This window comes from Syngnathus leptorhynchus, chromosome 17, assembly GCF_054491065.1.
Source record: "Syngnathus leptorhynchus isolate UIUO chromosome 17, UIUO_Slep, whole genome shotgun sequence".
Classification (NCBI taxonomy): domain Eukaryota; kingdom Metazoa; phylum Chordata; class Actinopteri; order Syngnathiformes; family Syngnathidae; genus Syngnathus; species Syngnathus leptorhynchus.
Window position 1 is genome coordinate 8,948,117 of NC_141211.1, and position 13,319 is coordinate 8,961,435.

Here is a 13,319-nt window from a genome sequence, read left to right on the forward strand (position 1 = left end):
ACCGTATTTTTCGGACTAAAAGTCGCTCTGGAATACTGGAATAACAGTCGCATTAGCCATAAAATGCACAATATAGAGGAAAAAAACATATAAGTCGCTCCGGAGTTTAGGTCGCATTTTGCGGGAAATTTATTTGACAAAATCTAACACCAAAAACAGACATGAACTAGCAACAACAGGCTAACAATACCGGATGCTAACATGACATAAACACAAACGAGAAGCTGAGAAGGGGCCTGATGTAATTTAACTGTTATTCAAATAACTATAACATAAATAACACGTTTATCAACCCATCTGTGTCACTCCAAATCATTAAAGCCATCGATCAGATTTGTCCACCTTTATGTAAACAAGTCCGACGTCAGCGGCGCGTTGCAGTTCACATTTTTCCACAGGCCCATATGACAATAATTAAACTATGTAAGAAATAACAATATAAACAACAATTTTTTCAAACTATCCGTGTCACTCCAAATCTTTAAATCCATCAGAATCTTCGTCATGTGTCACTTGATCCCGCGGGCGTGCTGGAGCCTATCCCAGCAGTCAACAGGCAGTAGGCGGGGGACACCTTGAACCGGTTGCCCACTGATCGCAGGGCACGCAGAGACGAACAACCATCCGCACTCGCACTCACACCTAGGGGCAATTTGGAGTGCTCAATTGGTCTACCAAGGATGTTTTGGGGATGTGGGAGGAAACCGGAGTGTCCGAAGAAAACCCACGCGGGCACGGGGAGAAGAGCACTTGCCCGCTGCAGACCCCTCCCCCTCCATATGAGCAGCCCCTGTACCTCTCTGCCGATAGGAGGACACTTGCTGCTATCGACACCCGTAAGGCGGCGGGCCCAGAAAACATCCCAGGTCGAGCGCTAAAGGACCCATATTGGACTTTCTGACCATATCACTGTTATGCTAATGCCCGCATACAGACAAAGAGTGAAAGCATCCAGGCCGGTTCGCAGGCGGGTAAGAGTCCCGCCTTAGGGAGCCTGTGATGCTCTTTGAGACTGCTTTGACACAATAGACTAGGAAATGTTTAAGCAGGCAGCCACTTACAACAATCACAGACATAGAGGAGTATACAGACTCCGTAACCTCTTACATCACAAAGTGCATTGATGGTGTAACCCACACAAAATACAAGTCGCCCCCCATCCGAACTATGAAAAGAAATGTGACTTATAGTCAGAAAAATACGGTAAGTCTCTCTTGATTATATGTCGCACCCCCAGCCAAGCTATGAAAAAAACCCTGCAATTTTTAGTCCGGAAAATACGTTAGTCGCACCCCCGGTAGTTGAAATTTTTTTTCTTGCAAATACCCACACCCATGTGTTTGTGATGTCCTCACTACACAAATGTGTTTTTATTTATTTATTTATTTATTTTACTTCATGCTAATGTATATGTGTCTCAAGAGTATATGCAATATTATTTGTCTGTGTTCACTACCAATCTAATATTTTGTCCTCTGTTGTGCATGGATGCATGAAGCTCTGTGAATCTCTCGAAGAGCTGCTAAATGTCAATGGAGATCTGCGAAGTGAAGGCCAAGCAATGTGGACTCTACTTGGAGACATCCTTGGCCAGGTACCACTACCAACTTTTTACCCAGATCGCCATCTCAATCCATTTCAATCTCCATGATTGTTGTAAGAGTAGTAGTATACAATACAAACTACAAATAGTAATAGTAATGCTACTGTCAATTGTTCTTCTTCTACGCTTTCCTCCCCTCGTCTCGACGTTTAATACGTCAAGCCTCCCGTTTGGTCTAGCAATGACACGCCACTTGTGTCTGTTACTTACTAAGTAAATGCTCCACTGGAAACACCGAAAACCTGCGTACAAGACCTTTTTCATCTTGGTTTCTGACAGCTTGGATGAGTGGGCGTGTCAAACAGTGTTAAACGCAATGCTGTAGTAGAGTGGAGCAATGTGGGCGTCACAAAAGTCTATGAAGCCGCTGTCACAAATCTTTTCAACGGAGTGAAAAGAGACGAGTGAATAAAAAATGCTTAAGTGTTATCCATGCAACGAATCTGAACAAATAAACATTTCTAAATACTGCTGGCTAAATGGCATGTTTATAAATGTCGATACATTAACCACAAACCTCATTGATAGGTGCAAGTATTGGTCAATCCACGAATTCCAAAGCACACAAAACCTTGTCATTGAATGCTTTATTTCTGAGGCTCTATGTTTGACACCTACTGGCAGTTGTGTTTACATGTTTTAAGTTTCTAAATAAGTAATTTGAAGACCAGTTTTAAGGCTGCATTCGCATGTCACGTGACATGCCGTCGAGTCAGAAATGACGTCATTTAGCCTGTAAAACGGCCTTTGAGGACGCAGCCTGTGAATTTGGTCACAGGGCTTGTGTCTCTTGATTGGTTAGCCTGGTCTAATGGGATGCTGATTACGAGACACATAACAATCTTTCCAGTTTTTATCTCAAAATATCCAATTATTTTGTGTGTGTGAAATAGCCATATAGGAAATGTGCGTATTATGCTGCATTACAGTCAAATGAATTCCTAGCAAGAAACAATATTTTCTGAAACAATGCATAGCACACATTACTGATAAAGTTTTTGTTGGGTTTTCAACATTCACAAAGAATTTCACAGAAGCAGAGAGTTGTCTTCAATGGCCACCAGCTTTTGCAAAAGGACGGGAATCAAACACACAGCAAGTGTTGCTCGAAAACCGCACCCTTCTACAGGCTGGCCGCTTTTTATTGAGTACGGTAATTTTCGGACTATTAGTCGCTCCGGAGTATAAGTCGCACCACCCATAAAATGCACAATAACGTGAAAAAAAACATATAGAAGTCGCACTTTTGGGGCAAATGTATTTGTCAAAATCCAACACCAAAAACAGACATGAACCACAAGCACGAAATTGCTTTTGTTTTGTGGCGCAAATCAGATAAATTATTTTGTGCACCTATTTTAGCCAATTTCATCCTTTTAACACATAACACTGACAGCACACAGACAACACAAAAAACAGCAGAGACACAGCTCACAAACACTACCAACAAACAACACTGCGCAAAGGTCATAGAGGATGACGTTTTGGTTATACTTTTTTTTCTCATCAGTGCCTTTTATCCTTCATGCAAATGTTGTCACCACTTCCTTCAGCATCACTCTTCTTCAAAAAACTCACACTTTCTCTGCCTCACCCGCAGCCATAGCAACCCCCGTGCGAGGGGGGACGCGGCATCAATGTTCTGCAACAATCATGATGCCGGCCCACCACCCACACGAGCATAGCACAGGCCCACGCGCACAGCCCAGACCCGCGAGTACGCGCAAGCGCAGGCACACTCCTCAATCTCACCCTTTCAAAGGGCAGGCCTACTTTACTCTTCCCCCTTCATCATGTTCACATTCAACATCTTTCACTGTCTTCTACACAACATTTGTTGTCGCTTATTCCCATCCTATCAAGCCACCTTTCTAGTCACTTTCTGTCACACACTTTATATTCTCTACTGCCACACACACCTTATTTTCTCTACTGCCACACCTCGATCATCTTAGTTTCTCCAACCAACTTAAACACACCATCGTCTACTTCTCAACTTCCCTATTATCGCTCAACAGCCTCCTGAACATTCTCCATGACTGATTTCTTCCATAGGACACACATCTCACTCACACACACACACGAGCACACACGTTTGGCGCACAACATATAAGACCACAAAGAGCACACTAAGAACACCTTTTTGCTCATCTTAGTTGTCTGATTTATTCTCTATTTTACTTTTAGAAGCTATTTGTAATTCTTTTCGTTTTCTTTTGCAAATTTTAACTTTCCTTTTAACGCAAATATCGCCTGTACATTTAAGGTAGTCTAGTCATAATTGTTTTTGTTCATTTGTGCAGTCACGTGCCATGTGACCTTTTTCCTTTATGGCGCCTCTAAGTTCTATCAATTTGGTTGTTTTTAGTTGTCCCTCAAATTTATATTTTTTAACCCATTTATTGAGATTTTTAAGTCGATTGGGATCTGTCTTTCAATTATTTTCCAATCTTTACATTTTAGATTATCTCGGATATTAATTTTGCTCTTCCCGTTCCCCATTTTAATCAATTTGGTCCCAACTGTAAAACCATAGGGGTTTCTAAAGTCGGGTGTTTCCAGTGGGATAACGAAAAGATCCTGTGGTGATTCTCACTTCTACCAGCGTTCTGGTGGAGAATCCTTGCCTATTGCGTCCACAGAACCACGTTATGTGTTTCCCACTGCTTTAATATGGAATACTATATCTAGTGATACGTATTCCCATTCACACTCTCAATCATTCAGTATTACGGTTTCCCGGGCACTCCGCCAACCCTTTTTGACGGACTTCTCCGTCGGACCCTTCTGTCCTTCTATTTATACGGATCCCTCCGTTATGTTACTTTTATACGGACGTCTCCGTGTGTAACTTTTCTTGGACCTCTCTGTCCTTTCTGGTACCTTTAGACGGACCTCTCCGTTCTAACCTAGGACTTATATAGGGCATGACAAGCTCTCGGCCGCACCATTCTTTTAAAAAAAAACAACTCACCCCCTAGTTCTCCTCACCTCTGCACCTCGGACTGCCTTCAACCTTCAGATCCCAGCTGACGAGCAGACAGCCAGCCTTTGAAAAGGATTCTAGGATCTCACCTATGGAGTTCCTCCCGCGCGCGGTCTTTCTGGATCTCTGCTGTCGTCAGCTGGAATATAATATAGCATATTGGCATCCGGCTCGAAGGACCAAATAAATGTTGGGTCTAAATATCATCAGACACTACATCACATGCTAGAACAAAGAGGAGAAAACAACCAGGATGAGTTTACTCGCGAGGAGAACGATAGAGAAAGGAAGCTCAGTTACAATCTCCATCAGTTCTGAGATCCTCCTCCACGTGCTCCTCTTTTCAATGTTTTGGTTGCCCTGGTTACAGAGGCGTTGCTACACTAAAGGGAGGGGAGATAGTGGTTGTAGCAACGCTGATTAGCTAAGGAATGTAGTGTGGTGTGATTTAGCACTTAATTGTCGGCCCTCGACCCCCGCATTGGGATTGCAGAGTCTGTTCTCTTCCCTCAACCAGTTGTCTTCTCCACGGGTGGCCGACTCCTCCTCGACTGTGATCAGATAACTTGAAGCACGTTGAATGCCGCTTACCTGTGGAACAATGCAACTAAACCCTTGCTAAGTTTATCTTCTTAGTAAACTAACACAACACATAATAATAATGAATATCTAGCCCTACTTAAACATTTCAAAACATATTAAGTAAATGTAAGGTAACTGGTATACAGTTCCTTAAACGAACATTGAGTAAATATGGGATAACTTTAATGTGACTACTTGAAACTGTACACAACCAGTTTTGTTCATCTACAATCTATGAATCAAAGCTACAATTAACCAAAAGGAATGAAGTCCCTTTAAACTAAACAAAGAACATTTCGCCTATGCAAAGAAGCTCTGCTCATTGTTAGTGAAGGCCTCTTACAAAACAAACATAAAAGTAACATAAGGACAGGAAGGAACCATAAAGCTGACGGGGATCAAAAGACATTCTTTGAACTAAATAGGAAACATTTAGTCCAAAGAAGAGTAGTAAACCCGTAAAAGATAAGGCCCCCTGGTCTGGCAGGCCAAGGCTTTCCCGAGATTACTCCAACAATTTTACTTGCAGTGTTCACTGTGCGCTGCAGGGCCTTCATGTTGTACTCAGAGCAGCCACCACCCCACACAGCGATACAACTGGAGAGGACGCTCTCAACGGTGCCACGGTAGAACATGGTCATGACGGCGGGAGGAGCACTTCCATTAAACCCACGGAATCTAATGATAATGTATAACATTTTTCCCAACAGTTGTATTAGCAGTCTAACACATTTTGTCCACACTGCATGGACATTTTCAAGTGCAGGACTGTGGCTCATCAGTGGAACATGACTACTTTTGGAACTGTGTAACAGAACTATGTGTCGCTTTCCCTTTCCTCAGAAACTAAACACTCCAGCTGTTCTAAAAGCCCCCAAAGAGAGAAAGTCTAGCAAAAAAGAGGGGGGAACTCAAGGGAAAGCGTCGAGCCTACCGGCAATTCTTTACAGGTGAGAAATCACACTGAAATCTTTGTGCGCCTAATTTATAAATACCAAGTACCCATGACAGAAACAACAGTACATCTTGCTATTTCTCCATCTTTGTATAACAATTTTTAATATGGTGTGAAAGTTAATAATGGTGTATTTACATGCATTTTGTTCATATTTATCCGGCTACTCTGGTTTTCTCCCACAAAACAAGCATGGTCGGTTAATTGGGCACTCTAAATTGTGCTTAGGTTTGGTTGGTTGTGAGTGTGAATGCTTGTTTCTGCCTTGCCAGTTCATGGTGTACCCTGCCTACTGCCCAATTTTTTTTTCTTCACAAAATTAGGCATATGTCATGGAGATTTATTTCAACTTGTCAAAAATAGCTCATTCAGTGAAAAATTTTGGTTTTGAGATTTCTACAAAAAGAATGTTCTTAAGGTCACTCCTTCCATTTCTCAACAGCTCAAAGGTCAATATTTTTGTCAAAATGTATGAAAAGATGTGATTAGTACACAAAGCGCCTCGTAACTAAGGACTGTACGACTCGGTTACAGCTGAAAGCTAGCACATCACGGTAGCCTTAATAACCCGAATTTTCTTGTCTTATTCAGAAAAAATTTCAAAGCAACCAATGAAGAAACATTATGTAATACCAGCACGAAATCGAATAGCAGACAGACGAGACGAAATGCATCGTGTAACAAAGCAAACAAGTGCATGTTTAAACCTGACAGTATGCTAGCATCCATGAGCACAGACGCACCTTCCAACAGTGAACTATTGGCATTCAAAGGATTTGTTTTTTTTAATTGAAACAAAACTGGGCAAATATTTCAATATAAATATATATTGGCATATAGACTGGCATACACACCAGGTCAATATCAATAGAAATTGCACTTAATACTGATTGGGCGCCACACTGGTTAGCAGGTCCGCCTCACAGTTCAGAATTGCAGGTTCGATAACACCTCTGGCCCTCCCTGTGTGGAGTTTGCATGTTGTCCCCTTGCCTGTGCGGGTTTTCCACAAGAACCCCGGTTTACTCCCATTTCCAGGGATGAGAATACCTGCGGATATAATAAAGTAATATTACAACATGCCAGTTAATATTACAAATATTTGAATTGAACTTCTGTAATTGACCAAATACTTGTTTTTCACCATGATTTACAAATAAATTATTTACAAAACCCCAAATGTGATTTCCAGTCCCCCCCACACACACACACACACATTTTGTCTTATAGTTAAAGTGTACATGATGAAAGTGACAAAACTTCCATTTTAAGTTAGAGAACTTGCACAATCAGTAACTCAATACTTTTTTGCCCCACCGTTTCGGGTAAAAAAAATCAAACAGGCTTTTCTTTTTTTATCATTTTCACTCATTTTTTTTTCATTTGAACTTTGCTGCATTCTTTGTAGCAATCACCACTAATGTTAACAGCTGTTATTCATTCACAAAATCATTATGGCAGCTGCGGTATCTGTAAGAAGAACCAAGACCAACATCTGCTTGTGCTGTGTGATACCTGCAAACTTTACTACCATTTGGGTTGTCTTGAACCACCACTGACACGCATGCCCAAGAAGACCAAGAATAGCTACTGGTAAGTCACATAAAATAAATAAAAATAACAAGGTGTCACTATGTCTGTTATTTGGAATCATGCCAATGTGGAGTTTACTATGTTACTGTGTTCATGACCGCTTAGTAAAGATAAAACAAATTTGTTTGAAAGAAAATTATAACATTTCTCTTATTATGCAAAGTTAACATAGTATGAACAGTTACAACAGTTAGCCCAGAAACTATGAAACGTGTACTTGCCTGAGGTGTAACTAACAAGAAAACCACATTTGTGTGTAGAAAAAAAGAGACATATTTTTTCCAGAGTCATTGGACAAATATTGGCCGTAGCCAATGAAACAATTAGAAATGAAAAGAATGGAAAAAAAAAGTTTTTTTTGTTTTTTTACCAACACGACTAATTTCACCAAAATGAGCTAAAATCAAGGATCATAATTGTGTTAAATTTTTGTAATGTGTTAAGAATTAAGAAAGTTATGCTTTTTTAAAGACTTCAAAAAGTGAACAAAAATGACGCCTTGCTTCTTGTTCAAAACAATAAAATGTGAAGTGTTTGACTGTTCAGGACAAGTAAGAGTGGAACTGTGTTCTTTGCCACATACCAAATAGACGTTACTGTATTTTCTGGACTATTTAGTCACTCCGGAGTACAAGTCGCATTTTTGGGAGAACTGTATTTGACAAAATCCAACACCAAGAACCGACATGAACAGGCAACAACAGGCTAAACAATACGGTATGCTAACGTTACATAAACACAAACGAGAAGCTGAAAACTTGCCTGACGTAACATTAACAGTTATTCAAATAACCATTAAATAAATAACACGTTTATTAAACCATCCGTGTCACCCCAAATAATTAAATCCATCGAAACCACGAACCACCTGAAATAGAAAGAAATAGAGAGCGACTCACCGAGTATAGCCCTAAATCACCACTTGTGATTTAGGGCTATACAAAAAACCGAGGCGGCTATCCGCGGCGCCATAATGATGCATCATTGGTAACGACCCATGGCTTATGACCATTGATCAATTTTATAGCCACTTTTCTGTACCTCATTTTGAGCCAAAAGTGCGCTTTTGTAGATGTAGAATGGAAAATGGATCTATAAAGCATGATCCCGTCTAACTGTTTGACTGAAACAATCTTTACATTGCATTCCTCAAAAAAAGAAGAAAAAGTATTGCTTTCTGGTATTCTAATCAATTCTATTCTGTGAAATCAACTTGTTCTCAGGCAATGCTCAGAGTGTGACCAGGCAAGCAGCGATGAAGCTAATATTGCTATGGAGACGCTACCTGACGGTACCAAGAGGTCCAGGAGGCAGATTAAAGGGCCAATTAAATTCATCCCACAAGAGATGTCACCAGAGCCCAAAAAAACTCAAGTTAGAGGCACGGTGTGTATTGACCCTCTGGAAACTTAAAACATGTTAAAGGCAAAGTGTGTAGAATGCTTTGATTTGTCAGTGTTCATTGTCATTTGTCACCCCTGGCCTCTGATCACATAATAGCAGGGGTTGTTTTACGATGTTGAGTAGACAGAACAACTTTGATTGCGTCTTCTACAGTTGGTCAATCAGTGCAAAGGATCTTAGCACTTTGTTCTACTACTTTGTTTAGACAGGACAAGCTTAGGTTAATTATTACTGATTACATTCCAACATAATATGATCAACCTAATCTATTCAACCCTAACAGTGAAGGTCTTCACCTTCACACTAATAATAATAACTAGAATTGGCAATTTCTGGAGAAATTGCGTGTGAAGGCGAAGGCACTTCACACTATTGCATGATGTTGCATAAAATAATTATTAAAATGATGTGTTAAAATTGAATGAATGAAAAATGAATGAATAAAAAATAAAGGCCAAGTGGGATTCGAACTCAGTCATCAAAGTGGCAAGTGTTGAAAGTGCCATTCTCTACTTACTGAGCTAAACAGTGACACACTAGCAAAGTGGTAGAATAATGCTAAATCCAAAGAAATAAATTGATTAAAAATGGTAAATTAATTATGATGATGATGTTGAATGAAATAAATTATTAAAATGTGTTAAAATTAATTGAATAAATGAATGAATAAAAAAATAACGGCCAATGTTAGATTCGAACTCACTCGGGGACATGACTCGTGTTGAATGTGACATTCTCTACTAACTGAGCTAAACAGTGACTTAGTGTTGCTATGGTGGAATGATGCTATTAAACGAGAAATAAAAATGGTAAATTAATGTTGACCGAAATAAATTATTAAAATGATGTTTTTAAATTAAAATTAAATGAATAAATAAATAAATAAATGAATGAATAAAAAATAAATGAGTTAAGGAAAGAAATCATGATAAAAGTTGTCAGTAACAAATTCGAACTCACCCGGGAACGTGGCTCGTGTTGAATGTGCCATTAAGAATGAATGGGGGATTTTAAGGCACAAATTTGCTAATTATGCAAAAACGGTAAATGTTATGAACAAATAAAATACTAGCAATCATTCCGTGAATTTTTGGAACGTGTGAAAGTTGGAATGAGGTGAATCGGTTAAAGCATGTGGGAGTAGTTAGGTGTCAAAAAAGTGGGAGGAATAAATTGTTTAATTGCTCTTCACCTGCACACTAATAATAAAGTAAAAGGAGTAGAATAACATAAGTGTGAAGGCCTTCGCCTTCACACAATAATAATGTGAATGGAGTAGAATAACATAAGTGTGAAGGCCTTCGCCTTCACACAATAATAAAGTGAATGGAGTATAATAACATAAGTGTGAAGGCCTTCACCTTCACACAATAATAATAATAAAGTGAATGGAGTATAATAACATAAGTGTGAAGGCCTTCACCTTCACACAATAATAATAATAAAGTAAAAGGAGTAGAATAACATAAGTGTGAAGGCCTTCGCCTTCACACGATAATAAAGTAAAAGGAGTAGAATAACATAAGTGTGAAGGCCTTGCCTTCACACAATAATAATAAAGTAAAAGGAGTAGAATAACATAAGTGTGAAGGCCTTCGCCTTCACACAATAATAAGTTGACACAACAAATCACTGTTTGGTCTTTGATAAAAGTTGGTACTCACATGACTTCTGTCGGTCTGTCCGTCTATTAATCAAATCTATTTGCATTTTTAGTTAAATTAGGGACATGTATGTTATGCATGTTCAAAAGATCTCAAATTACAAAAGTCAAAAAGTCAAAGTCTGCTTTATTGTCAATTTCTTCACACACAGAGATCGAAATGACGTTTCCCACCATCCTACGGTGACTAGACACATTACACAATATATATAAGCAAATAGCACATAGAGTAAAAACGAATAGATAAGAGCGATGAATAAGTAATAAGCAAATAACCTAAAATCAATCAATCAATAAATAAATAAATAAGAGGAGCAAAATGGAGCAAGCGTGCATACAGCAGACAGCCCAAAGAGTAAAAACAAATACATAAGAGCGATGAATAAGTAATAAGCAAATAACCTAAATAAATAAATAAATAAATAAAAGGAGCAAAATGGAGAAAGCGTGCATACAGCAGACAGCCAAAATATAGCGCAAAAGTACAGGATGTTATGCAGCCGAGGGTGGAGGGGGGAGAGAGTACAGGATCCTGACAGCCTGGACTGTCAAATGACCAAATGACCTAACCCCCAAAACATTGTTATCTTATTATTCATGCACACAAGAAGGCCACCAACCTGATGGATGCTGCATTTTGATGATGTTTTCAAGAATTAGTAGTATTGACCTTAAGTACTTCATCTGGTACGTGACATTAAGCCAAAAGCGACAGACCGGACAATACAAACAATAAAGATTTTGATTAGGTACTTCAAAGCATCTGAAACAAGAATAAATTGTTTGACAGAAGACAATATTAACAGTGCCAGTAACCAGATATTAATTTATTTCCAAACTCATTGCTGATTCACATTTATAGAATTCTAGAACATTGTTCTCTTTATCGCTGTTGTCTTCTATCAACAGTTAAATATTTTTCATTGACTTTTACATACATGATGTATGTAAACAGAAACTTGCCTAAAATCCTTTATTTGTCGTTTTGAAGTGATTTCTTCTTCTTTTTTTTAACAGAGAACCAGAGGGCAGAAAAGAAAGAATATCCCTTTCTGTGAAGAGAGAGAAGACAACATAGAGGTTTGTCCCTCATTTAAAAAATGACAGAATTGTCTTTGTCAATATTGAAGATTGACGCTCTAGATGTGTCAGAAAAGGTCCAGGACTCGTGTCAGAAACAAAGACTGAGTTTTCTATGGTCCAAATAATCAACCAGCACATCTACAATATCCTGCGGCATTTGCCTTGCTCAGTGAGCAAGTGTTGCGGCGGGACGACTTATGGCTGCTTCATAGTTCACCTGCTCACAGTACCCTGAATAACCGGCAGTTCCTAGGGTAGGAATACTTGAAGGCATGGCAGAGAATGCTGGAAAAGTCTGTCACTTCGAGGAAAGACTTGTAGTTTAGATTTGAAATACCAGTCCTGGAACGTTTTTGACACGCTTCAATATATTTTGATACAACACAGTCCATAGTTTTGTTTTGATTATTCGACAACACATTATATTTTCCGTTACGTTTTCCATTTTGGATAAATACAATGTGCATCAAACATAAAAATAGAATAATAGACATGGGTAAAACCTTTATCATTGTCAATAGTATTTTTAACTGTTTCAATGTAGTTGTATAACACCAGGCTCCTTTTCTAAATACTACATGAGGAACAGCATTTGATTCATTCATGTTTTCAAAGGACTCACTACCAAGGGAGCGCAGACAGCGGCAATCTGCTGTGTTAAAAAAAAACAAAGCAGATGACACGAGGACTGAGTGTACAACTTGTAAAGGACCGGGTGACAATGAAAATCTTGTGAGGTAAGATAGTGTGGGTGTGCGTGTGTTGAAGATGGTGCAAGGCTTGGCATGTGCTGTGCAAGCTTGTATCACTGTGTGGATGGTTAAAGTTCATTCTTCATTAGGTTCTTCCCGCCGAGGCTGAGGCTCAACAGATATGTAGGACTGACCCTATGTCTTGCATAGGCCCTCCATATTAACCTGCCACATACATTTGGACACTTCATTAAGGTGTAATGAAAAACACAATTTATTCTACTTCTATCGTGGAATTCCAGGTGCAGCTATATTAAAGAGGATTGTGTAATGCTTTTGAAATTATATTGACCATGGTACTAAGTGGCATGCCATTGGAAATCTTAATTCCGTATTTTCCGGACTATAAGGCGCACCTAAAAACCTAAAATTTTCTCTAAAGCCGACAGTGCGCCTTATAGTCTGATGCGCCTTATATGTGGATCAGTTGATGAATTTGTTGATCCATACTGGTTGTACACAGTGCTCTGCCAAAATGTTTCACTACGTTTTAGTACGACTAGTAAATTACAAGGTCGCATCGCTTCCCAAGCGAGTGATGTTGCTAAAGGATCGATTGTGCTTAGCAAACAATGATTCCTATCAACAACAATCTATGAATCAAAGCTACAGTTAACTAAAAGGAATGAAGTCCCTTTGAACAAAACAAAGAACATCTCGCCTATCCAAAGAAGCTCTGCTCATTATTAGTGAAGGCC

The 13,319-nt window shown here is 39.2% G+C and overlaps 1 protein-coding gene across 5 annotated transcripts in view; it reads left to right on the top strand.

The window, feature by feature from the left end:
* phf14 (PHD finger protein 14) overlaps positions 1–13,319 on the top strand; it is a 37,477-nt gene that overhangs the window by 17,805 nt on the left and 6,353 nt on the right. For 3 of the 5 annotated variants that reach the window (XM_085935376.1, XM_085935375.1, XM_085935378.1), the window contains exons 11-17: positions 1,499–1,594; positions 5,720–5,860; positions 6,015–6,121; positions 7,588–7,719; positions 8,943–9,105; positions 11,804–11,866; positions 12,485–12,606. In XM_085935376.1, coding sequence (XP_085791502.1) covers positions 1,499–1,594; positions 5,720–5,860; positions 6,015–6,121; positions 7,588–7,719; positions 8,943–9,105; positions 11,804–11,866; positions 12,485–12,606 — 824 coding nt within the window. Of the gene's footprint in view, positions 1–1,498; positions 1,595–5,719; positions 5,861–6,014; positions 6,122–7,587; positions 7,720–8,942; positions 9,106–11,803; positions 11,867–12,484; positions 12,611–13,319 lie in introns of those variants that run through there. The other 2 variants (XM_085935379.1, XM_085935377.1) reach the window with 2 other exon arrangements.